The sequence below is a fragment of the Marmota marmota genome, unplaced genomic scaffold, assembly GCF_001458135.2.
Source record: "Marmota marmota marmota unplaced genomic scaffold, marMar, whole genome shotgun sequence".
Lineage (NCBI taxonomy): Eukaryota > Metazoa > Chordata > Mammalia > Rodentia > Sciuridae > Marmota > Marmota marmota.
In genome coordinates this window covers 5,255,304-5,282,851 of record NW_025999949.1, presented here as the reverse complement: position 1 = coordinate 5,282,851, position 27,548 = coordinate 5,255,304, and the positions used below count along the sequence as shown (strand labels likewise).

Below are 27,548 nucleotides of genomic sequence, written 5' to 3'. Positions count from 1 at the left end.
CTCAGTGGCCGAGTGCCCCTGAGTTCAATCCCCAGTATCAAAAAACTAAAATAAAATGTTTTACTTGTGAAAGTTTAATAAAATAGCTAACCAATTTTTTTAAAAAAATAGTTTCATTATTACAACTTACTCAAAATGTTTTTGAGTCCATTTGCTTTAGAATTTCTTACATGTTTAATTGCTCTCAAATACCATAAATTTCTATTTTCCTCAATTTTCTACATATACTATTGTTTCAATAGTCTATTTTCTTTATAATCACGTACAGTAAATTAGTAATTAAAGATTACAAGAAACCTGATATTATGCAAGGGGATAAATTTCACCATTGATACTGATATCGAAACCTAGGCAAATATAAATCTGATACCTCTAGGGTTTGTTTTTAGTATCTTAAGATTCATGTTTCTATCTGGAAGGTATGCAGTCTGTCTTCTCTTCTTTCTATTCTGGGAATTTTCTCCAAATTGTCCCACTCTCCCATCTCTACTCCCCCAACTCCTCAAGATGAACAAAAATATGTTGTGCCACTTTCAATACTCTAATATTTGAATCAAACATTTCAGACTTCTAAACTTTATAGTTTAGAAGACTATATGCATGTATTCTTGGATTTGCTAGCCCAATCACTACTCAAAATTTTACAAAGAAACCATAAAGGCCTGCAACAACAAGGTGAAATCAATCAGAGTAGGCCCTGAAACACAAAGCAATAAAACTCTCCAAAATGTGTCTTCATGCTTTAAAAAGGTGGTATTGAATATCTTTTGTGCAGTTGGGAAAATAACTGACAACGTGACTGTGTTAATAAGGTGAAAAGACTACACTGCATTACAATGTTAAGATTAAAATATATCTAATAAAGAAAAGTATGGTATCTACAATTTATCAATTGGGCCTGGGAATGTAGGTCATTGGTATATTGCTTGCCTAGCACAGTGAGGTACTGGGTTAAATTCCCAGAAGAATCAAAAAAGAAAAAAAAATGGTTAAATATATTAATTAGCCATTAATCATTAAACATCATTTCTAAATCAGTCTCTAGGACTAAAAGGAATGAGCAAGACAGGAAACACTGATATGAAGTAAGTCACAAAATTCTAATATAAGGGAGTATCTTTAAAACATTTTGGCTATGATCCACAGTATAAAATACAGTCAGTCCTTTGTATCCACAGGTTCTATCTCATGAATTCACCCAACTGCAGATGGAAAATAGTTTTTAAAATATTTGTATCTATAATGAACATGTACAGAATGTTTCATCCTTGACAGTTATTCACTAAACAATACAGTATAACAATTTACATAGTACCTTACATGATATTAGTTATTATAAGCAGCCTAGAGATTATTCAAAACATACAGGAGAATTGTATGGCTTATATACAAATACTACACTATTTTATATAGGGAATTGAGCATCCACAGATTTGGGTATCTACCAGTCCTGGAAATACCCCCACCACAAGCACACACACACACACACACACACACACACACTGCACTGTGCAGACACCCAGAGCTAACTGCATGTTTTACACTGTAAGACTATAGAGTGTATGTGTTTGTATGTATATATATATATATATATTATCCTTACTAAGTATTTCTCTGATATTTTCTATTATATCTTAGTTCACACTTTAAAAAAATTTTTTTAATTGGTTCTGAGAGCAAGAGGGGAGAAGGACAAGTGGAGAGGGTAGAGACTGTAGGTGGGGTGGGGGGGGGGTGGGGGGCTCTGTCCCACGGGAGTTAAATAACAACTGGGAATGGAGTGCTCCTGGTTACCTAGTAGGTATGCTGCTAAACACCTTACAATGCACAAGACAGCCTCACAAAACAATTATCCAACTCAACAGCACTAAGGATCATTCAATAAGGAATTCATGAATAAAATTATAAAGTCAATAGTAATTTATAAAGTTTTTTTATGTTTTCATGAAAAACATTTTAAAATTTGAGAAGCACATCTAATATTCAAATTCAAAGATAATATGATATCAGAAATCTAAACCTTATCTCCTTCTATAACCCTCAAAGCAAAAATAGAGAGGGCGGGGGGAGAGAAAGATCACAGTTTGTCATTTCCTAAACCAACACAAAGTATAGAGAAGTGATTATTTTAACAATATGAAAAGGAGTTCCATCACATTGCTGAAAGATAAGTGTTTCAAGACATATAGTTCTAAAGTCATATAATTCCTACAGTATAATTCCTTATACTACTCTTATTTTAATCTTTCAATTTTTTGAGGGTAGAATGAATGTGTTATTCATCTCTACATCCTCCACTGTATCTAATCCCACACTTTGTAAATAAGAGACCCTAAAAAAGTACTTGTCAGACAACAAGTAAATAGATGCTTAGTTTTTAGTGAGACACTGCATTACATCTCAAAATTATACTTCAACAAGTTAAAAGGTATATTCTTCTTAGCCTGGAAATAGGAGGTTCAACATGGGGCAGATTCTGAAAGAGAAGAAAACCACACAAATGACAACGGTCCACATGACCAAAATTATATTTTTCCATCCAAATTCTTTAGAGTTGTCTAATAAAGTCTTGACTATTACAAAATGTTAAATAAATAATGTAAAAAATGATGTGAATGCCTGATACTTAACATGTACATGTAAGTATGTGTAGAAAAAAAGAGAGAGAGAGAGAGAGAGAGAGAGAGAGAGAGAGAGAGGCTCATTTGGTCCCTACAATTATCAAAAACTAACAAGGCTATTCTGATTTACAGATTTATAGGTAAGGAAACAGACTTAGAGTAGTTAAAATGCTTTGAGAGAATAACACACCCAGGATTTGATTTCTTAGATTCCAAAACTTCCTATTACATACCCCTGTTACTCTTACACAAATAATGGCCAAATCACTCATGGACTGTAACTATCAGCATAATTTATCAGAATATAGTAAGCAAAATGACACTGATTTCAAATATGAGTGAAATATGTATATTTAAAATAATGAAATACATCCAAAATGATATGTATAATAAAAGAGCCAAAGCCACCAATTCACCAATGAAGCTGAAACTAAAAATTAGATGAGCCAAAAGAACAGTAGAGGAAAGAAGGTTTTAAGTTAAGTGATCTATAAGCTTGCTGCAGATTGTCAATGGAATTTCATTATTTAAAGAACAGAAGATCCTGCTAAGTAGTAAACAGAAGCTATTAGATACTAGGGCCTCGAAAGAATCCTTCTGCAATGATAGTACTGACTGGTACTATCTATAGAGAGTGGACTAATATTTTAAAATTAGATTATTTGATCCAAATTTGCACTGCCCATTTTTAAGAATATACATAAAAAATGAAAAGGAACAAAAAAGTAAAGATAATGAAAAAGATATCTGAGTGTTAGAACACTTTCTTTGTAGTTATCTAGCCTAGGGATAACGGAACAAAAGGACAATTATCTTTCAAAAGCAGGCTTGTCCTCATCAGAATGATGCTTCCACATATAAATAAACAAGGAAAAAATGTGTTTGAATGGTACAAATGAAATTCCTTAATTATTCAGAAGAAATGTTAAACATTAGTTAAATCCCAATATTCCTATGAATAACAATGTTAGATATTAAAAGTAGCTTATTCTCAAATCAGACTGATACTTTTTCCACAAATAATTTAAAATGCTATCATAATGATGAAAAGTCTAGATATGACATACATTATTTTCTTTCCCATAATTTCCAGTCTCTTAACAGCTGCAATTTCTCCTCACTGAATTCTACTATTGGAGAAATATTGAGTATGAAAAGATTACTTTTATTCAGGTTCCTTCTTTCAAATGTGAAAATCATATCTATGCCTAGAAAATACACATTAGCAGAAATTATACACTGAGAAACAAATTATTAGATAGATGAGAAAGAGGACGACTATCTCCAAGAGTGTCTCCTTGAAGCTCAAATTAGGGGAGAACACAGATGTAAGTGGCATGTTTCCCTACTTGATAAATGTCTCAGTTTTTTAGTATCACATAGGATTTGAACATAATTCATACATAACTCTTTATGTATGAATTTTTGTGAGATTTTTATAAGTGGATAGTTCAGAATCCTAAAACAAAGTATAAATATTTAAAAGGCTACCACACATAAAATTTTTTCAAGCACTGTATTGATACCAATCTCTGCATCATTTATACATTTTTACTTAGTAAAATAAAAGTATTAGTTTTAGCAAATTATAATAAAATACTACCAGAAGGAATCAAACCCAACCCATCAGAAATAACAAAATTATCTTTTTTAATCAATTAGTATCTATCACTCTAAAAACATGAAAAATTATCAAATTAAAAATTATTAAGTGTACTTAAGGAAATATTGCAGCATATGGAAAATAAAATTCCTATATACTCCATAAAACTAACATCTACCAGTTTTTGAGATATTTATATTTCAAGACACAAATTTTTATAACATCATTTTAATGCAAGAAGTGTACAATAAGTTTATAATTTGATTTCTTCAACTTTATGTACATTTTTCTCAGTCTATTTGTTGTATAACTATCTCCTTCTCCTTGAATTGTGGCACCTTTTATATTTTTATCCTTTTATTAGTTTTTAATATTCTATACTAAAATTCCACTGATCTGCTGAATTTTCTATCAATAACATACTTTCAATTATTGTCATTTTATTAATATCTGGTCAAGTGAGTTCTTCCTGACTACTCTTAGCTATTCTTACCAGTGTTTTTCCTTCCATATAAACTTTAGAAAGTAAGATACCCCAAGGGTCCAACTGGAATCAGTGCTAGAATGTTATTAACCCCAAAAGATTATTTGGCATGCATCTTCGTAGTTTTTAGTTTTCCTAATTAGGAACATGAAATGAACTTCTCTACTCACATCTTCCTTTATGTTATCCAATAAAACTTTATGGTTCTTCCCACAGGTCCCCTCATTTCTTGTTAATTATTTTTAAAATTGATTTTCTGTTTTTAGTTCAGAATGAGAACTACTCTTGTTTTTTCTAATTAGTTTTGATATGGCATAAAATTACTATATTAATATCATATCTATCTGCCTTCCTGAATTCCATTTGATTCTTCCTGATTCTTACAAATAAGAAGTGGGCTACTGACCAAATATTATGATAAAGTTGGGGGAGGATGAGGCAGGGATTGGTACAAGCAATTTGTGTTAGATACTCACCAATCTGGTGGTTATCATATCACACACCAAAATAAATCCAGAAAGATTAAAAAGTTAATGTTTAAGAAAAAAGTTGGCAAAATATACACCTAAATATTTAACTGATTTGGGGAAGAATAAAGAATTTTAAGGATGAAAATAATGAGAAAAAATCAACAAGTATACAAAGGTTTAGCTATACTAAATTCAATATTTGCAAATAACCAAAGAAAATTAGCCAATAAACATTGAAGTGGGAAGTAAATTTGGAAAAAAAAATAACTCAGATGAGGTAAAATTCTAATATATAAAAGTTCTTAAAAGTCAATAAGAAAAATTAATTAATACCCAATAAGAAGAAGGACCAAAGGAATAAAGGAATGAAAAGATGATTCACAGAAGATATCAAACACCAATAAGCATATTGAAACATTCAACCTCACAATCAAATTTAAATTAAGGTAAATGAATTCCATTCTGCTAATAAAGAGCATTTTTTGTGGCCTATTTAGTTTTAAAAGATCTGGTGCATTCAGAGCAAAAGCATAAGCATATTTGATGGTAGTAGAGAATATTACAACTTTTCTGGAAAGCAATCTAGAAATCTGAATTAAAGATTTTAAAAAATCCAAAGTCCAAATACATATAGTTTTAAATACTCAGAAATGAAGACTATATATATATGAAGATAACCATTGTAACATTATTTATACTAGCATTTGGAAGCAACTGCCAATATTTAGTTTTTGATACATTCTTAAGATCAAGCATTAGTGCAGTCATTTAAAACAGATTTTTAAAGACTGTCTAATATCTTGAAGAAAAGGATATCAATTGAAAAAAATCAGGATAAAAAATTATACACAGTATGATACCAATTTTATAAACATATAAACTATACATGCATAGGAAAACAAGAAAGAAAATATAACAAAAGTTTAACAATGGTTGTATCTGGAAGAAAAAAACATGAATAACTTGAATTTTATTCTTTACATTTTCAGGAAAGTTTTCAATATTTTATAGTGAATACAGTGTTACTTTTATAGACACACAAAAAATGTTATTTTTAAACAACAGCTAATAGACATTTTTAAAATATGCCATCAAGTGATGCAAGAAAAATTCCGGAAACAAAGCAGGACAGGGGTTTTAACAAAACAGACATTTTTCTTATACATGAACATAGAATATACGTGAACATAGAAGATACTCACTTTTTATAACCTGAGATTTTCTTCACATGATCAACACCACTAAAAGACTTGATATAAAGGGAAGAATATCTAACTATTAAGTGTTTATTCCAAAATATAATCTGAAAAGAAAACTCTTGTGTGAGCAATTACAGGGAAATGTGATTAGAGAGCTTACCTTTCTCACTTACACTCTCACTTTCAATCTCAACATCATCACAACTTGTATATTCAGGCGTGGAAGCCAACTCCTCCTCAGAACTGCTCAATGAAATCTGGCGCATTTTCCCACCCTTCTTTGATTTATGAGGCTTTGGTGGTGGTGGTCTCACTGACTCTGACTGGTCTGAACTGAGAGAATCATTCCTCAACATAGTTTCCATTTTTTCCCGTTTTGTTTTCCTCACAGCAGAGCTGGGATCTAGGTGTTGTTTCTTTAGTGAGTCAGTACGCCTCATGTCTGGTCTATCAATGGGTATTGGACTCCTCCGAGGGGTAGGAGGACTATGGTTTGTGGTCCTTTGTGGGTAAGAACTTTGTCCCTGAGCTTCTCGAGTTCTTTCCATTGAATAAGATCGCTGATTTTCCATCGCAGCTCTACGTTCAGATACGGATCTTTGCCTTGATGGTCGATCCATCCTTAGTAAAGAAATCCTGGAATCTTCTAGTTCAGCATTTGCCAAAGAAACATCACTATGCCTTCTCTCATGCCGTGCTCGGGACACTTCAGCATGGATACGCATTTGTTCTTCATAGGGCTGTGGCTTTACTGGATAACGGGCCAAATTTGGATCGCTTCTGTAGCGGGCCTGGTACTCCTCCTCTCTCCTTTGTCTTTCATATTCATCTCTGCTGTCCACATCCTCATCATCTACAATATATTCTTTGGAATGCCTATGACTTCTCCTGTTGGAGTCCCTATAATTTAAATGATCAGATTCTTCATAAAACTGAGGTTCAAGTTGAGATCGTCTATCAGAATAGTCTGATGGAGATCTGGGCATTGCGCTCTCTGAAGGAGCATACTGCGAATATTCTTCTCTTTCTTCCCTTTGGTCGTATCTTCTATTCTGATCTCTGGACACCGATGGACTTCTTTTCCTAAGTAGCCAAAAGTCCAATTAGAAGAAAATAGTTAAACAATTTTATATTTTACTGATTCACTGCCAAGTTGATGGATAAATTCAAATGAATCTTTTGACCCTTTTTTTTTCATTTTAAAAATATACCAAAATAAGTTTTAGTAAGATTAATTTGATTCAGTTCAAATAGGTCATTCAAAGATATTTTGTTGTGGTTATTAAATGACCAAAAAAAATATATGAAATATACTATGTTCTGAAATTAGATAATCAATCTCCTATTCTAATGCTGTAAAACAGTATTTATTTTAACTTCTTTGCTTGTCTTGCTACACATTAGCTATCCCGTAATTATCAACAGCTTAGAAAAACATTCCTTCCATTCTCTCTATTCTGTCACTTTCATCTGAATTGTAATGAAGTCGAACTGACTTGCCTCCAGAGTTGAATACTTTCTAACATTAAGTGCTAGTTCTTAAAATTCATTTTTCATTCATCACCTATATCACTCCTATTATTGGTTAACCTAAATTTTCATCATAACATTATGTTTCCATCTCTTTTTTGAGATAAGTAATTTAAATAAACACCAACAATTATTCATCAAAAAAACCCTAGGATTCAGAAATTTACTTCATCTTCAATAAGATTAATGTTTATTTCATCTTCAATAAGATTAATGCCTGCTTAGTGATACTTCTCTACTTCATCTTCATATATGACCTTCATATTCCTTTATAGTCTCAAAGGAAGAGAATTTTTACTGTTTCCAATATGTCTCTCTAACATTGGTATAACCTACATATAGTTAATAATACAATGATGCATGGTATTCTGTCAACAAAATATTCACACTGTCCTCTTCTCTAGTATGAACTCAGATAATATCTACAACTAGCTATGTGAAACAATGGGATTGGAATCCTGAAAATGAGACAAAAAGTTTAGAAAAACTGTTGTGAGTATTTTTCTTGGACATGAACAACAACAACAAAAAAAAGTCAGAGTAGGGCCAGTTTGATGACCAAGATTCAACAATTTGATTGTCAGTTTGACTTTGGTGGGGTGGGGCAGGGACCCGAGGGGTCTAAAAGCAAGATTAGAAAAAGAATACAGTGGAATGACTCAACCTAGCAAAATCAACACTCTCTTTTAAAGTCTTCCTTTTGCTACTGAATCCCCTTTCCCTCATATCTGAAATACAGTCTGCCAATTTTTTTATCCTTAAGGGTTCATTAGTAAAAACTGGTTTTTCCAGTAAGAAAGGTTTTAATACAGGAATCAGAGCTACATGAAGATTGAATGGGCTAGAAGAATGAAGGTCAGGGAAATTAATCACAAGGGATCCAAAATAAGGGTCCGCAATATGGACCTTAGAAATTTGCTGATATCTCTAAAGACTTTGGAAATTTTCCCCCAATGATCTCAGTGGCCTACTGTGTGGTGGCCAATTAATTGGAGCTCCCCTAGAAGCCTCTAAGATTTTGCATTCTGTCTATCTGCCTACCAAAAACTACTATTTGGCAATAACGTTTATTTATTCCACCTTTCAAATCTCACATAAATGCAAAGCCATGACAGATTATCATGGAACCTTAAAGGAAAAGGAATTGTAATAAATGAAGGAACTAACCAGTACCCTAATTGTTTTATAATTAAGCAAGTGGATATGATTTACATGAATATTTACATATAAAACATATAGAATTTAATAAAAACAATTTAGGTTACAATTGCTACATAAAACTATAGACTCTTACAGTTTAAAATTTAAGATCAAAACGACCCCCAAAATAAATATTAACTGATACAACATCGTTTGTATACATGCACTTGTGCACACATAAGCATAATATGCACCATTTGTTTTACTTTGGTCATTTTTTTTTTTACAAATGGCTTGCATAGTAATAGAATATCATGAAAAGAACACTAGAGTTAAGAAATTTGCATTTCTTAGTCCTACTGTTATTATTAACCAGCTATTTGAACCAACACAGCTATTTAATCTCAGGGAATCTGTGCTTTAAAATGAAGAAACATTGCTTCATATTTACCTGACATACATGACATACACCTTAACTCATACGTGATTTTAACAAACAATGAATAACACATTAAAATATAGACTAGGGACATAGAAACGAGTAAGACACCATACTTGATCTTAAGAAGCTGAGTGATTCTAAAGCCTTCCTCCATTTCTTAGTGACTATGATCTTATAATATGCTAACACAACTTCATCCAGTTAATTTGCCTATCAGAAATCTTAAAGCTGTTAAAAAAATTGCCAGTAACATATTTAACATTCCACTCAGTGTTATAGAAGTATCAAGAAAAAAAGAAACAATTTTTATTCCTAACCTTAGGAAATAGTATGAATTTTTGAAAGAATGTATAAAGTGAATATAATAAGTTTTTAATAATAGAGGATTCTATTTTATTGATAAATAGGAAAGATTTACTTCTTATTGTAAAATTCAGTTCCAAAAGAAAGTACATTCATAATTGGCCACTGGCAAGCTATTAGATGTATTTTCCAAAATTATACCTTAGGAAAATTGAACTCCATATTAAACCCAGCAATCACTGTGTCATAGAGATTATGAAATTTGCCTGAAGCATGTGAATCTTACTGTACATGCTGATTTGTACTGGATTTAAGTAAAAATAGAACAGGGGTTAAAATCTCAACCTAGGATGACTATAGTCACTGTCACTTAAAATGGACATAGATCTTTTAAAATATAATTTTAAGTATAATACCTTATGGTATACTAAAACTACATCAGAAGCCAGGCAAGATTTCATTGTAAGATTACCCAAAAATCAACTATCTGCCATCAAATACTCTAAAATATTAAAATATTCTGTCAAAATAATTCTGATGAACTGTATCAATTGTTCTTCTTTATATTTCAAAACTTCTATGTTTCTTAGACCCTATAATATTTTCAGGAACTACAGAAAATCAATGAAAATTAAAGTTCTGTGTCTCTAGTCTATATCGTTGCTACTGGCCTTTATAAATAAGTCTTAGCATTTATTATTATCAGGTAAAAACATTTAATAAATTAAAAAATGATAATTTGTACATTATTCTAATGATTTATAAAGGCAGTTAATAGTATTTAACCCACAAATCATAATTCAAAGCAATGGAGCAATTCATCTAGAGTGTTGTTTTATATCACTCCTTCAAGGATACAACATCGTTTGTATACATGCACTTGTGCACACATGAGCATAATATGCACCATTTGTTTATGAGAAAGTGAGAGACAGAATCCAAAATTGTGCTTTTTTTAGACTAAAATGTATTTGTGATGCTACATAGTGTCTTAATTTTCATTCCTATGTATCCCATTAAACCCTATTTTCTTATATAATAACATTATATATTTATACTTGCTTCATATTTACCTGACATACATTCACCTTACTTCTCTTTATTGAAATGTGGATTATTACAACTATTTTCTTTTAACACATTATAATGACCTTAACTGGGACCAGTTAATAGAAAATTACATATTAAACATCCAAACTCTAATGAGTAGCATTTCTATTCATTGCTTATACTTTTTGTCATATGGACTATTTAATCTATTTCAAAATATTCTGGCTATATAACACACCAGATGCTCCATATTTTTCTGACTCTGCATAATATTTCAGTAGAAAGCCTATCAATTAGGATGTAAAATTCCATGTCCCCAAATCATACAAACTGATGGGAAAATTCCAAATATGAAATTTCTTTACCAGTTAAAATCATTTTCCCAATTTCCCTAAGGTATTTTCAGTTTATATTTTGTATATGAATTCATCATGTTTATATGTAATTTCCAATTTAATACTTAGAATATTTGCCAACCAATTTGGTTTGTGTTAACTATAATTGATACTGTTATTAGAAAAAATAACCACCAAATCCCTGAAAATACAAAATAGCAAACATTTATAAAGACAGTTAAAGATTACATAAAAACTTTGGTTTTTAATATGCAGATACTTTTAACTTTTTAAGATACATGTAATTTTAAAGAATTGTAATGAGTTTAAAAGTAAAGAATTTCAAGATTACTGAGTTCTGCAAATTCAAATTTTATATTATCTTGATTAAGCACTACCTATATGAAAATCTCTTGCTCATAACCTCTATTACTATAGATCATTAAAAATTGTCATTTTATAAATAAAAGGACATAAGGTACACTTGAGGAATCAATAATTTTTTAAAAATCTTCATTAAAGCTTTAGAAAGCATGGATAATGCCAAATAAATGAAAATAATATTTCATTAATAAAATTACAGAATTTTAACCATATAGTTTAAACATAATATTGCAATCAAATTCTAAAATTGAAAGCTGTTAAAACACAGTACATCAAAAATTTGAAATATATGTTCCTATAAAATATGAAATACAGATTGCATTCTTATAGTTCCTACAAAAAGCATTTAATATAAAATCAATTTATATTTACCAAAAAAACATAAAATAGATCAGTTTTTACCCATAACAATTAATATTTAAAATTTTTATTTTTACCTTTTGTTCAACCAATTCACATCTGTCGAGCATGAAGCATCATGTTGACAAAAATACATCAACATTGTGCCAGGCTGTGCTTTCATTTAATCCTTCTAGCCCTAGCAAAATCATAGGAGCCATCCTTAATCAGATGATTTGAAAGTATCTACTTGTTTACAAACATTTTATTTCAAAACTCAATTATTAAAAAGTTACACATGAAACAACAATCATTCAAGGAAGAAGCCATAAAATCCTCTAGTGATGGGCCTGTTAAGAAAAGGGTTATTCTTTAATGCTGTTACTATGTGGCTGTATATAGCTCGAGGTCAAGTAAGAATGTACCCTGTAAGAAGGATTATGGTACTTAGCTGATTAATGTTCACAATACTGAACACAAAATGCAATCTAGATCCCAGGCATTTCTGGGCACTATCCTTAAAACTGGCAGCTTTAGAAATTTATAACCCATTTTTTCATAATAAATTACAGTATTTTTTAAATGACAGAATTCATTGTGTATGTTTTTTTATAATACTGCTGCTCAGCTTTTGCCATAAAATGTATAGTGATAATACAAACAAGGTGGTGACAGTTTAACAGGCCTATTCTGTTTGGTAATTATTCAATAATAAATTTCTTAATTTTTAGTAAAAAGACAATATTTCCCCAAAGGAAAAGCAACATTTCTGTGGAAATTTAATATAAATAATGTGTTCCATGAACTAAGAAGTTGGTAAGACACTTAGCTTAAATGAAGTTTTGTTTATTTTAATTTATCACTTAGCATTTAACCACTCCCAGTCGTTGAGAGGAGATGAGGGAGTTTAGGGTGGTATGGCCCTAGACATTTCAGTGATTTTTAAAAGAAGAAGAAAAGAAAACAGGACAGATTTCTCCCTATCAAAATGTTAATATTACACCTCTGAGAACTACATTTAAGTGATTCCAAATTAACTTACATAAAACTGAGAAAGGGCCAATGTTTGAGGTGTGAGGACAGACATGAAAGTACTATGCTATTTTTTGGTCTCCCAAATATCAAGTTTCAATAAGAGTCTAGGAATATGTGCTTGTACCATTCAATTATTTGTACAGAAATCATCTACAAATTTTCCTTCTACAATTAAGTGTAGGTTTTGCAAAGACTATGGGGAAAGTGGAGAGAAAAAGACTTATTTTTTTCACCTCTGAGATTCCTAATAAAGTCTTGTAGATTCTTCAAAAAGAAAGGCAATAAAAATTAAAGGCAATATGGGCATGGTGGCACATGCTTGTAATCCCAGTGGCTTAGGCAGCTGAGGCAGGAGGATAAGGCAGGAGGATCTTGAATTCAAAGTCAGCCTCAGAAGATTAGCAAGGCCCTAAACAACTTAGCAAGACCCTATCTCACAAAATAAAAAGGGGTGGGGATGTAGCCCAGTGGTTAAGCACCCCTGGGTTCAATCCCTGGTACCCAAAAAGTAAAATAAAATAAATACAGATCATTTTCAAAGGAATGCTAAGCAATAATAAAATTTAATTGTTTTATTTAGAGTTCACAGTTCACATCAAACTGAAAAAAAAAAAGTCCCAAAGCATATTTTGATTTCTTCCAAGCTGATAAGTCCAGAAAATTTCAGAAACAACACTGCAGTAGATGCAATAATAGCAAAATTTGTTCCTTTTTACTTTTCCTTACATTCACTTTCACCAGCTCCATAAGTCTCTTGGTAGTGGTTCCTTCAACTTTAGTTCACATTTTGTGGCCAGTGCCTTCCTCTGTTCTCGTTGTTTCTTGCTCCTCTTATTTATCCATTCTCAACTTTCATTTTTAACATCTCTAATAACACTACTGCTTTCCTTTCACTCTCCACTGACTTTCAAGGTCTCAAATTTCCTTCTCCATCACCCTCCAAAACTTTATTTATTCTCCTTTTAAGATTATTTTCCCCATTTTTAACTTTTTACTTTTACATATTTTGTTTATTCCCTATATAGGTACTTCAGACAATTATTTATTCAAATACATGTAGAAGAAGCCAATGAGGGGCTTAAAAAGTGTTATGAGAATTTTAATTTTAATATTCATTGACTGATAAAGTATACAAAAATTCTATAAATCAGATACCAGTTTAAGTTAATTTTATATTATTCACAATTATTTCTACTTATATCTGAAAGATGAAGGCCTTAAATATCCAAATCTCTAGGTGCACAATTGGTGCTTTCCATAGTAACCCAATCTACCTCTCCATCTCTCTCAAAATTATTATGTCAAAGATGGACATGAAGACTGGGAACTATTCTGTACTAGAAGATGATTTAAACCTAAAGTAATTATTTTATTGCTCTTCTTTTATGTGTTTTAACTAAGTCTTAGAAACAATCCTCAGTAAAGAAAAGTTCATTGAGAATAATATCAAGAAATACAATGAGCAAGATAGGATAAACAGAAGAGGAAAGAAGTTTAAGTTTAGCTAACAACTACTTTCCATGATCATCAGTGAAAGGCCCTGTCATCTTTATATTCTTTTAGTATTGCAGTTCCTTTTATTGAACTCCAAAACACCACTTAACAGATTTTTTTATTGTAGACTAAAACTAAGATTATTCATTTATTATTTGTTATATAATTAACTTTTATCCTAAGTATGTATCTACCTAATGGGAAAAATCACCATACAGTGTTTAACAATGTGGGAAATATATATGAATGGATTTAAGTATCTGCAGGATTCTTTATCTTAGTTAAAGGCAGTTCCTTCCTTCTAGTTGCTCATCCAATTCATGAAGAAATCCCACTGTATCTATTGTCAGAATATATCCAGAGTCCAAGCACTCCTTACCACCTAAGCTGGTATAAACCTGGTGAAGTCACCATGATTTCCCATATGAATTACCACAAAATCTTCCTAACCTGTCTCCGTGCTTCTTCTATATCCCCCTACAGTCCAGTTCAACACAGTTTCAAGAATTTATGTCACAGTAAGTCACTAATATGTGGAAATCCTGCAATAATTCCCAATTTTGCTTACAATGAAGAACAAATTTCTGTGGGATCTGGCACCCATTCCTTCCTGGTGTCCTCTCCCAGTGCCCTCTGTTCACTCAGATCCAGTCATGTTGGCATCCCTACATGCTCTCACTCTAGAATCATTGCTCTAGCAGCTCCCCCTGACTAGAATGCTGTTCCTACAAGCAGCAGTACAGATGTCTTCTAGTAGTCTTCAGTAGAGACCTTCTTCAGGCCTTGACTCTCATTTTCTCAAGGAAGCCTACCCTAACCACTCTAACACTTTAATCTTTTCTTCCAATCCATGCATTCTAAATCCTAATCCTCTTAACTGGCTTTACTTTTTCAATATTTTCATAACACTTATCAGTTTCTAGTTATGATTTGTTTAATTGAAACATTCACTATCTGTTGCCACATGCTAAAATATAAATTTTACAGGCAGCGATCACCATTTTCTTCATGTTTTTCCAATGACTGGGACAGAGAAGTTACTCAATATTTACTTAGTACATAAATATAGATGCATAAGCAAGGCAGTTTTTACAGTATGTTAAAAGTAATTTTTATTTACCTAATTATACAGCCTATCTACAATATAACACACAACTTATTTTCCTTATTAGTATTTTACCTTGAAAAATAAACTCACAAATTACCCATAATACCACTCTCAGGTGAACTAGCAAAAGATGGGTCTTTGATGCATAAATCTTAATATAGTACCAACCTCTTCATTCTCCCAGCTACTGAATACTTTTTGTGATATTTTATTGTTTTGTAAGAGTGGTTTGAGAATTTGAGTGACTTTTCCAAATATCTGGAATAAAAATCATTGTTTGAGATAGGGATATGTAAGGTAATAAAGAAAAGCTGTTTCTTGATAAGAGAACAGAAGAATCTTTGGAAAATAGAGCATTAGCTCTGACAATTAGCTTACCTCTAAACTTTATCAGAACACAATTAAGTTGAATTATTGCAGACAATGGTAGGTACAAGAAAGCACTTTCTAGACAAATTTTTTTTTCTTAGAAGATAATTCATAGAAACCAGATCATACAGATCATTTAGAACTACCAGGACAAAGCAAAAACAAATTTAAAAATATATATTTTATTTAAATGTGGGAACTTTCATTATACCAATATTTGGATAAAAGTATGCTTGCTTCTTAAATAATTTCTATGTGCTTATGTGCCAGTAAATACACACATGGCATGTTATATATCTGGACACAAAGCTGAAAGAACTGACATGAATTATTTCTGTATGATGTACCTTCCAATCTGACTCAATTAAAGAAATCAAATTTGTCTTTCAGGAACAGAATGTCCTTTATTACACAGTGAAAACAGCACTTAACATTTTGCATGTCAGCATGATAGGCAGGTTTTTCCTTAACTCTCTATACCAATATTGCAGTGCTTCAAATTACATTTTAATCAGCTTCACTATTTACATACACAATGTATTCTCTGGAAGATATATAGTTGTGTACCTCTATTCTTTATTACCAATAAAATACTATAAAATGGACTAACTCTAGCAGATAGTCTTCAAATGTGGCTGAAAGTAATTTATAATTATATCTTGGGATGCCACTGTTTTCACTCCAATCACAGTCTTAAGAAGTTAGCCCTAAATCTACTTATCTAAATTACAAAAGCAATAAAAAATATGATGGAAATTTCAAGCAATCTTTTCTAAGTGAAGAAACACTGCATCCCAGAGTAAAACTTTCATAAAACACCTCTTTTTAACAATTCTGTTCTATTTTTAAAGTGAATCTCTCTTCAATAAAGCTTTCTTGGCCTCTTACCAGCTTCTCCACCCATATTCCTCCACAAAGTTCCTCTGCAGTTAATGTATTAGTGCAAGGAGCGGGGTTAAAAGTGTGAAGCTTGCAAGAAGTAGGCCCTAAATAAGATCATGAGACAGAATGTGATCAAAAAAACACTGGTGAGTTTGAGCTTTGTTTGGGGAAAAAAAAAAAAAAGCTGTTAAATTTCAACAAGTGTTCTTAACATGTCAATTTTTTATTAAATACCACATCAAAAGAGGATATCAACTAGGAAGCATATCTGAGGCTATGAAGATGATAAGTACTCAGATTTTTTAAAAATGAAGCTATAATCTTCTTCTGAATGAGGACATGTCTTTTTAACATGAATTCCACCAGATCAATTATGTGTTTTTGTCACTTACATAGCAAAGTTTCTGAAGCAATATTTAAAGTAAATGACAGAAAATAAAATCATTATGAAATTACTTGCTTAACCTTTAATTTATGTCTATTCTCTGAAAATGTGTTAAGGCTAAAAATAGGTGAAATTTTAGGTTACTTAACGACTAATGAATGAAGAAAATAGGATATGTACTCTGGAAGCGACTATAATGAATAGGTGTTGTTGGCTCTTTGTCATCTATTTCTCTTCTTTCTTGAAAGGAAAAGAATATTTTGTCTATTCTCAGCTCCATGATTTGGATTAAATCTGTATGTACCAGCCCTGTTCAATAATTAGCACAACAAACTAATCTGGCCCAGTCAAGTAACTTCTCCCGATATTTATTTGATACAGATTTCTTGTTTCATAGGGGCTGGGGATATAGCTCAGTTGGTAGAGTTCTTGCCTCACATGCACAAGGCCCTGGGTTCAATCCCCAGCGCACGCGCGCGCACACACACACACACAAAAGATTTCTTGTTTCATAATTAAGGGTTCATATAATTCTCAGAGCTACTAGAAGTCAAATTAGGACCATGAATCAGATGGGATGGAAGGAGTTTTTCCAAAATGGATTCAACATGAAGTTAGTAAAAATTAAAAATAGAAAGCAATTTGAGTCTTGAGTCATATTACATGAGATTCAGAATCAGTCCTCACCAGAATCAAGATGTACTTCCAGAGCTTGCAGTGAAGTAAACAAATTTTCTTTGTTTTTTAAGCAAATCTCAAGTTGTGAGTTTTCTATTATCTGCAACTAAGATCTTCTTGGCTGATACAAAATCTGTGATAGAGACACTGAAGTCCTTTGCTACTATCTTATCCAGTATGGTAATGTTAATGCACTCAGTTTCTATGGAAACTGGGTTTTCCTTTGTGAAAAGTAAGCACTTTAGAGATCTTATATATGCTGAAATCACATGGTTTCCTTAAAGTAATTCCAATTTTACAGTATAAAGTCATTTAATGAATTCTAAGTCTTCTGACAACAAAAATTACAAGATTTCAGTTTAATATTAAATTTCATGGTAATTATGACATTATGTTTGTTCTACTTAAGGCTAGAAAGAAATAATAAACCACACTCGATGGGTATGGTGGTGCACACCTGGAATCCCAGTGCTCAGTAGCCTGATGCAGGAGGATCACAAGTTCAAAGTCAGCCTCAGCGATTTAGGGAAGCCCTAAGCAACTTAGCAAGACCTTGTCTCAGAATAAGATATAAAAAGGGCTAGGGATGTGACTCAGTGCCCCTAGGTTCACTCCCTGGTACCAAAAAAACAAACAAAAAAAAACCACAATCAATATATATCAAACAATGGCAACAAGCAGCTTTTTTTTTTTAACAGTAATTCACATTAAAATACTTCCCACCCAAATTCTCAGCTAACTTACAAATAGAAGAAAGAAGCAGATGCTGGACAAAGTATTATTGGTATTACTAACAAAACTGTAATATTGGAGAATTGGTTAATATCTCTATAAAAACTGGGCTTCCTAATACCATGCCTCAGAATCATGGAGACACGTCCATTTGGGCATGGAAAACACTGGTCCAAGACGATTTATTTTCTGATCTGCTTCTATAAAACTTGTGGTTGCAACAGGACAGAGCATGCTCTCTCCGAGCAGCTTGTTCCCAAGAATAAGAAGAAAGAGAATCACTACTTATGCTCACTTCCCAAAGGTTAAGACAGTACAGGGAATAGAGTAAGGCCAGAAACATTTTAATGTAGCTCCATCCATGAGGTAGGAAACACAGGACTTAAGAAAGAAGGTATTATACCTACCAAAGCCCTAGAACACTGATGTCTAGAATTGTTCTAAGTTAAACTAGCTGAAGTGCACATAAGACTGCATGACTTAAGGTTCAAAATAATACCATGGGGGAGAAGCAAGATAGTGGCTGAGATCCTCCAGCCATCCTCTCCTAGACAGGCCAATTTGAAGAGAGCTATATTCAAGCACCAAACTACCTTCACAAGAACTAAGGAAAACCAGGTGAGAGACTTTAATGCCTGGTTTTAGTTATAATAAGAAAAGATCCATTGAAGAAGTAAGAAAAGAAAGAGTTCCCCACAAATCCCCTTCCCTGACTCTAAGCAATACATCCCATCTTGGAGAGAGATGCCTTCATATAGGGGATAAAGAATAAATTAAGTACCGGCTTAGACCTGACACCAGCATCAGGTCTGCCACAATGAAATCCAGTGCTGATTAGAGCCTCATGACATGCCCCAGTAACCATGGTCTTAATCTCTAGAACTCTGTGATCCAAATGGTCAAGTGACTGCTGTGACACCCCTGCCCCAACCTCAAACAACAAAGAGATGGGCAGTAAAACTCCACCCACTTGGCAGAAGGCATGAAAACTAACAGAGGAACTCTCTCTGTCTTGAAGCTCAGTGTTGGGATTACCCACAAGCAGGAAAAAACAAAGAACCCTCTATCCAGGTCACAGACAGAGCCTCAAACATGGCATCAGGTGGAACCCTGTATGTTATTGGGACAGACTTGAGTTTTGTTTGTATCACTGCCACCCTTAAGTGGTCTTGGGGTACTCTGCCCCATATCTATACAGATCTCTACAGACATGAGACTCAGATATGACTCAGCACAGCCTTGCCAATTAAGGGACTGTCTCCATCACCTGTCCCTCAAACTCAGGCAGCACAGCTATTACCAGGTCAGTGTTCACAGACAGAGCCTCTAGACCTATTCAGGTACCAGGTAGAGATCCACACTCCAGTGGGATAGACTCAACTTGCAGCTGAGTAGGCTTAAGTGCACCTCTGAGAATGTGAAGATACTTGTACCATCAGCCTTGGTGGCCAACAGACTTCCTTCACAAACACTATCCCAACCTGGGGCAACATTGTATGGAGAAGACTCTATTCACTAGTGGTAGGACAGGGAAGTAAGCATAGGACTTTGTCCTAGAAATCAGTGCCAAGCTAGTGAAATATAATATTACACAGAACCTAACAGCTCTGATCCCCAAGCCCGTAGGTATATGCTTCTCTTCCAGCTAACCTGTGGCTGGTTGCAGAGGTCTAGGACCATGAGTCATCCTCAGTGGTAGGCAGTCCATAGCAGTGTGACCTTAGTCCTATCCCACTGCTGAAATAGTCTTGGCAGGCTGTGGGCTCTGTGGGTGACACAGCACTACAGTATTGTAGCCACATATGTAGAATAGGAAGTTGGGGCCAGCCCTCCATTGGGATTCCATTAAGAATCAGGCAGAATTCCACATGCCTGACTTTAGGCCAGTTATCATGGACAAGGTATCTGGGCCTACCTAAGCACCACAGGGAGGCTTTTAGGAAAGGACTGCCTTTGTTAGGCACTCCCATAGTTCATGGTGAACAACAGAGCAACTGCAGATTTGGGACAAACCTGGATTTGGATCACCCTCTGGTGCTTTAAGAGTGACAACATCAATGGTGGGCTCATGGCCCAACTAGACTTAAGGCTCCATCTAGTACTAAAATAGTAGAAGTGACTACAGGCTCAGAAAAAATAAACAGTCTGATTAGAATTCCTGGAAAGACAGAAACAAACAAAGATTACTAAGACCAGAATAAATACCTAATCTTCCAATGCCCAAATGATATAGCACACAAATGAGCATCAAGAATTTTCAGGGAAACATTATTTCATCTAATAGTAAATATAAGGCACAAAATCCTGAGGATGTGGGTCAACTCTTCAGTGGAGAATTAAACAACAGTTACAAGAAAATTCAGTGAGCTTCAAGAAAACACAGAGAAATGATTCCCTACTCTAACAAATTTAACAGGTGGAAGAAATTTTATTAAATCAAACAGAAATCTTTGAACTGAAAAATATACTAAATGAGATTTAAAATGTGTTAGAAAGCATCATTAACAGAATAGATCAAACACAAGAAAAATTAGTACAAACGATAGGCAATTTGAAAATACAGAGAAGAGAAAAAAGAAAAAATAATGAACAAGAATGCAGAAAACTTATGAGAACTTTGGGACAGCATTAAAGGCAATTACACATTATTAGAGTTCAAGAGGGACTTGAGGTTGCCAAAGGGAGAGAAACTTATTCAAAGAGATAATAATAGAAAACTTGGAGCTGGGTTGTGACTTAGAGGTAAAGTGCTTGCCTCGCATACATGGGGCCTTGGGTTCGAGCCTTAGCACCACATAAAAATAAATAAATAAAAATATAATTTAAAAAAAGATAATAGTAAACTTCCCAAATCTAGAAAAATATACAAATATCCAGGAAGGTCAAAGGTCACCAATCAGATTAAATTCAACCAAGTCTACCCTAACGTACATTATAATCAAGCTCTCAAATATTAAAAATAAGGAGAAGATTCTCAGGGCTGGGGTTATAACTCAGTGGTATTGTGCTTGCCTAACACATGCGAGCCATTGGGTTTGATCCACAGCCCTATATAAAATAAATAAATAAGATAAAGAGATTTTTTAAAAGAGAGAGAGAGAAGATTCTCAAGGCAGCAAGAGAAAAGAAACAAATAGCATATAGGAGTGTCCTAGTTTTCCCAATAGCAAACTCTTTGGAAAAAGTTTTACAGGCCAGGAGAGAATGGCATGAGATTTTCACAGTACTGAATGAAAACACTGCCAAGCAAGAATATGGTGTTCTGCAAAGCACTCCTTTAGAGATGAATGAGAGATAAGAACAAGCTGAGAGACTATATCTCCACTAGATATGTCCCACAAAACACACTAAAGAGAATTCCAAACTGAAAGAGATATTACTAAGTAAGAAGAAAACATGATTATGTTCATTGTAATAATCCAGACACAGAGAGATCTCACCAGTATATGGAATACAAAAAGTTGATCTCAAAGAAGAGGAGAATACTGGTAATCACAGGCTGCAGAAAGTATCGGGGAGAGGTTGATCAGTGGGTACTAAGTTATAGTTACAGAGGAGTAGAAAATCTGGTGTGGTGTTGCCTAATAAGGTGACTCTAGATAATGATAATGTACTGTATTTTTTTAAAGCTACAAAAAAGGATTTTTGAATATTTTTACCATAAAAAAATGAAAAATATTTGAGGAGATGGGTATGTTTAATCTGATTTAAACACCATACAATGTATACAATGTATGGAAACATCACATAGTACCCATAATATATGTACAACTTTTATTTATGTATCAGTTTAAAAAATACTGTTTAAACTGAAAGTTAAGAGATAACAGGAAAAATCATTTTATAGAGTTCATGGGGTTGACTCAGGTACAAAGGCAAGAGAGAAACATATTTGCCTACCTAATATCTAATTTCTCTACTTTCTTATGAATAAAATCCTAATTTTACTAAGGGAAGCTGTGTGCCTAGTCTAAAAAATTTCTTTTCCTGGCTTTCTTGTGGTTAGGGATGGCCATGTGACATAATTCAGGCCAAAAAGATTTGGATGAAAGTCTATTAGGCACAGCTTCTACCAAAGCAATTTATTACTAATAAAAAGAAATAGAACCTGCTGGCATACACCTTTCATGCCTTCCCCTTCTATATTCTTGACTATAATGTGATCCTGCTACCAACCCAACAGTTCTCTTTGAACAATGAGCACCACATAATGTAGAATATAAAGGGCAGTAAGCAAGAAGAGTAGCGGTCTCTACTGGCTTCCTTGAACAGTAGTATTCTCTTCAGCTCTACCTCCAGACTTCTTTTATACATACATACATACGTACGTACATACATAAATCCCACATACTTCTTTACTCAAGCATTGAGGTTATGAGATTTAATATTACACATAGCTAAACACAATGCTATCACTAAGTCCAGAGAGAGATTTTATTTCAATTGAGAATTCCATGACATCTAGGCTTATAATATTGCTGCTCTTCCAGTAAAAAATAAACAACAAGTAAATAAAAGGCTACCATAGGAGAAAAGGGTACAAAAACAGAAAACATGTGGTTGTCTAATGAAGTATAAGCCAAGGAGAGAATGATTTCAAATGAAAAAGAAGAGTATAGCAATAGATCATAATTCCTCATCCAGTGGTTGCTGTAGCCAAGAGTTGATTGTGAGCATCTTCTCCCAATGCTATCTTTAGTGACATCACACTAGTAGCTTAAAATCAGCTATAGAATAATAACACCATAGAAATAAGACAGACACTGCAGAGCAGGTCTTTTTTCTTTGGTGAGCTGGCTGTCAAATATTTACCACAGCACATCACTAATTAGCCAAATAAAATCCTAAAAAAGAAGTGCAAGGGCTGGGGATGTGGCTCAAGTGGTAGCGCGCTTGCCTGGCATGCGTGCAGCCCGGGTTCGATCCTCAGCACCACATACAAACAAAGATGTTGTGTCTGCCAAATACTAAAAAATAAATATTAAAATTCCCTCTCTCTCTCTCTCTCTCTCTCTCTCTCTCTCTAAAAAAAAAGAAGTGCAATAGTTAGTTAACAGCCATCAATATTCATGTGGATAATTCAATTCCAACAGTGCCAAAAATATCTAATATAGAACCTAACATTTAGCAGAAGCTCAGTCACTGTTAGAGAAAGGCAGAAAAAACAGGGTAAAAATGAATAATTCTTTGTCAGTCATAGAGTTATCATAGAGTTAATTTTACTTTGCCAAAGAACTAAATATAGGAAAACAAACAACTTGAGTTTTAATTTAATGATACCTGGACATCTCTGCAATTCTTAGAATATGGCATCCTATCTTCAATCCTACATACTATTGTTAGAGTTGCATCTTATGGCAGAGTTTAAGTAAATCAGAAAATCTTAGAGCTTAAGGAAAAAAAAACTCTATAAATATGATTTCCAAAGATCCAACAGTCAGCTTAACAACCCTATGCAAAGAAAGATAGTGGGTCAGAGGGCATTTGAAGTTCCCCCAGTGTGTAACCTAAAAAAAAGAAAGAAAAAAAAAACTAAAAGCAGTTACCACTAGATGGCACTACATTATATAGCTGAATCTACATCTTGAAGCATCTCCAATCTTAAAATATATATATATATATTATTTCAGATTTCTATATTATACAAAATATTTTACATTATTTTATATATTTAAATTGTTTATGCTATATTTATTTGTACAAAGAATTTGAAATGGCACAAAAGGCAGAAGACAAGTGAAATATAAATAGAAAAACAGGATCAAACCCAAGGGTAGCAAGAGAGGTCAGAAATGAAAGTCAGGTGAAAATTGAAAAAGACTTCTAAATCATGTTGAGCATTTTGAACTATCTTTTCCTGTACATAAAAGGGATGTCATTAGGTGTTTTTTATTCACAGGTAATCTCGTTGCAACGTTCTGGTTCTGGTTAAACCAAGGGACAGGAACAAACCTAGTGGCAGGAAGATCGATTGGATTATTTTAGTGATTCACAAAAGAAAGTATGGAAGTAAGGCAGTGGAAGGGAATGAAATGAAATATATTTAGGAAGCCATATCTGTGAAACTTTATATGTAGAAGGTAAGGAAAAACAAAAGTTGAATACATATTTTCTTGAGAGACTATGTGAAAAAGGTTTGGAATAAGAGGAAAAATAAAAAGAAAAGATCTGTAGGAAAATAAAAGTTCTATTATCTAATGAATAAATATATTTCATAAATAGCTTCAAAGAGTAAGAATTTTACTACATTTCTCCATCACTATCAAAAGAGATGTCCTAATTAGCCAAAATGAGCATTTTTGTCTACTTGGTAGATTACATTTCTGTAATGTAATTTATGCTGTAAAGTAATGTGTGTGTGATTTTTTTTATAGTTATTACAGTGGTATGGAAGTGGTGGTAGCGGTGGTATTGGTGGTGATGATTGTGATGGTGAAAGAGGTTTAGCTAAACAAGAGTGGCTATGTAACAGATGGTCTATGTTCACTCTACATTTATCCACTTATTCATTATTCAAAATACTCCTGTGAAGAAGGTTTTATTATTACCATCCTCAATTTTCAGATGTATAAACTGAACATAAAGTTATTTACCTTGTCTACAACATAGCCAGTAAACTATCTTTAGTGACATCACATTAGTAGCTTAAAATCATCTATAGAATAATAATACCCTAGAAATAAGACAGACACTGCAGAGCAGGTCTTTTTTCTTTGGTGAGCTGGCTGTCAAATATTTACCACAGCTCATCAGCAGAGGAAGAATTTAAAAACCACTGAGAGAAAATAATGCTCTTATAACACTCAAATTGTAGATGGCCTAGTTGGTACCAGTTAGACTCTCATATCCCCTAGTAAATATAAACAATTTCACAGAATATCAACATCAGCCAAGGGCTCACTGTTACTATTATGGAACAAGCCAAAACAATACCTCTACCATCACCTCTGAACAAAGATAAAAGCAAGGCCAATAGGCCAATAAGAATGACCAAACATTCCCCTGCCATAAGTAACTATTCTCCAGGAACAACTCTACCACTGTAGTGTTCCTCCCATCTCCTAGATAAAAATTTAAGATATTCAAACTACCCTGGTTTCTAATAGCATCAAATTCATAAGATTCCATTTCTTTGAACCCATCCCCAAATTCCTTAATATGAGCCCAAAATCCTATAACAAATTTCCCTAACCACTTCTGGCTGAGATGTCCCACAATTTCACAAGTTTTGAGGCCTCTCTTTCTATAGCAAGTAATAAATCCAATTTTGTTTGTCTATAGATATGTTCCTGATTGTTTATTTGATGGGCATCAATCCTAGTTTCTCAGGCTCCAAGGCTTATGCTTTTAAACATTGTATGTGTATGTTCTCATACATGAGATGCATTTAAATAAATATTTTTAATTCAAATGTGTGATGGAAATTTTATATAGAAAAAACTAGAATCTATATATAATCATATTTTAACTTATTTAACTTGAATAATAGTATCTAAAAAATCTATGAAAAAATTTAATCAAAATTGTTTAAAGGTGTGATTAATTTTCATGCACAGGAATTTATTCATGAAATTACCACTAATAATGATTACTAATTACATATCCCTCACTTCAAGAGGAGATTAAAAAATGAAACTGCACAGAATTCTGATCTTTATCATTTAAACAAAGAAATTTAAAAATTTCACTTTTCAGGACCTATAAAAAGAAAAAAGAATCTAGAAATTAAATAATTTATACTATATTTTATTTTCTAGAATATGGAACAAGCATAGTAACAAGAATAAGTTGACTTAATGTTCATTCTGGGATAGTTGAAAGAATCAAGTTTAAATAAAACTAAAAATGATTTTTAGCTCTTCAAATTGGAATTTAATCCACTGATAAATTAAGACAATGTTTCAAATAAACAAATTAATACTACAACTCTGACCTGTTAACTAATTTATGTCTATATCTCCAAGCAAGACTGTTTAAAAAAATGAAAAGCTTTTTATTTTTTTTATCTCTGTAATCACAATGGTTGAAAATTAGAACCATAGAAGATATTGATGTATGTGAAAAAATAGTGAATAAGGAAATACCAGTAAACAAATTCATAATAGACTATTATTCCATTTGATGTACTTATAATCCTCATTTTAAAAATTATTAGGAAGCAGTAATAATGATATCATTATTTTGGTGCACTTTCCAGAAAGTGTTATATACTGATAAAAGTACATAGTACACACTTCTGACATTTCAGTGATTCATCCCAGATAATTTCACTACTTTTTAGTCTAAATCAACTTAACACAGATTTTATCTGCTAAATACTGGCATGGTGATTTACTATACTACCTGATATAATTTTCACAAACTCTATAAACAGAGTGCTATAATAATACATTTTGAACAAACAAGGAAAGTGAAAATTAGCTGAAGTAAAAGGAAAAAAAAAAAACAAGAAAAAAGATAGACCTGTTGTATTCTGCTGCCCTTCCTATCCCCCCTCCCCTTCCCCTAGTATGGCAGTATGTATAAACGTGGCTGTATAATCAATGTGATCCTGCAATCTGTATACGTGGAAATAATAAGAATTCATACGCCATTTGAAACAAATGTATGATATGATATGTCAAGATCAATGTAATGTTTTGAGCAACTAATAAATTTCTGATGATTAAAAAAAAAACTTCACAGTGTGCTCTTCACATGAGCTATCTCATTAAATTTCATGTACCTGTTAAAAAATTAAAATAAATAGAAATCAACTCTTTGATGATTAAAAAAAAAAAAAAGATAGGGCTGGGGATGTGACTCAAGCGGTAGGGCGCTCGCCTGGCATGCGTGCGGCCCGGGTTCGATCCTCAGCACCACATACAAACAAAGATGTTGTGTCCGCCGAAAACTAAAAAATATACATTGAAATTCTCTCTCTCTCTCTCTCTCTCTCTCTCTCTCTCTCTCTCTCTCTCTCTCT

General features: G+C 33.0%; 1 protein-coding gene across 47 annotated transcripts in view; it reads right to left on the bottom strand.

Moving 5' to 3' along the window:
• Positions 1 to 27,548, bottom strand: part of Rims2 (regulating synaptic membrane exocytosis 2) — a 546,345-nt gene that overhangs the window by 296,855 nt on the left and 221,942 nt on the right. For all 47 annotated transcript variants that reach the window (XM_048801953.1, XM_048801957.1, XM_048801965.1 and 44 more), the window contains one exon: positions 6,538 to 7,460. In XM_048801953.1, the coding sequence (XP_048657910.1) occupies positions 6,538 to 7,460 (923 nt within the window). The remainder of the gene's footprint in view (positions 1 to 6,537; positions 7,461 to 27,548) is intronic.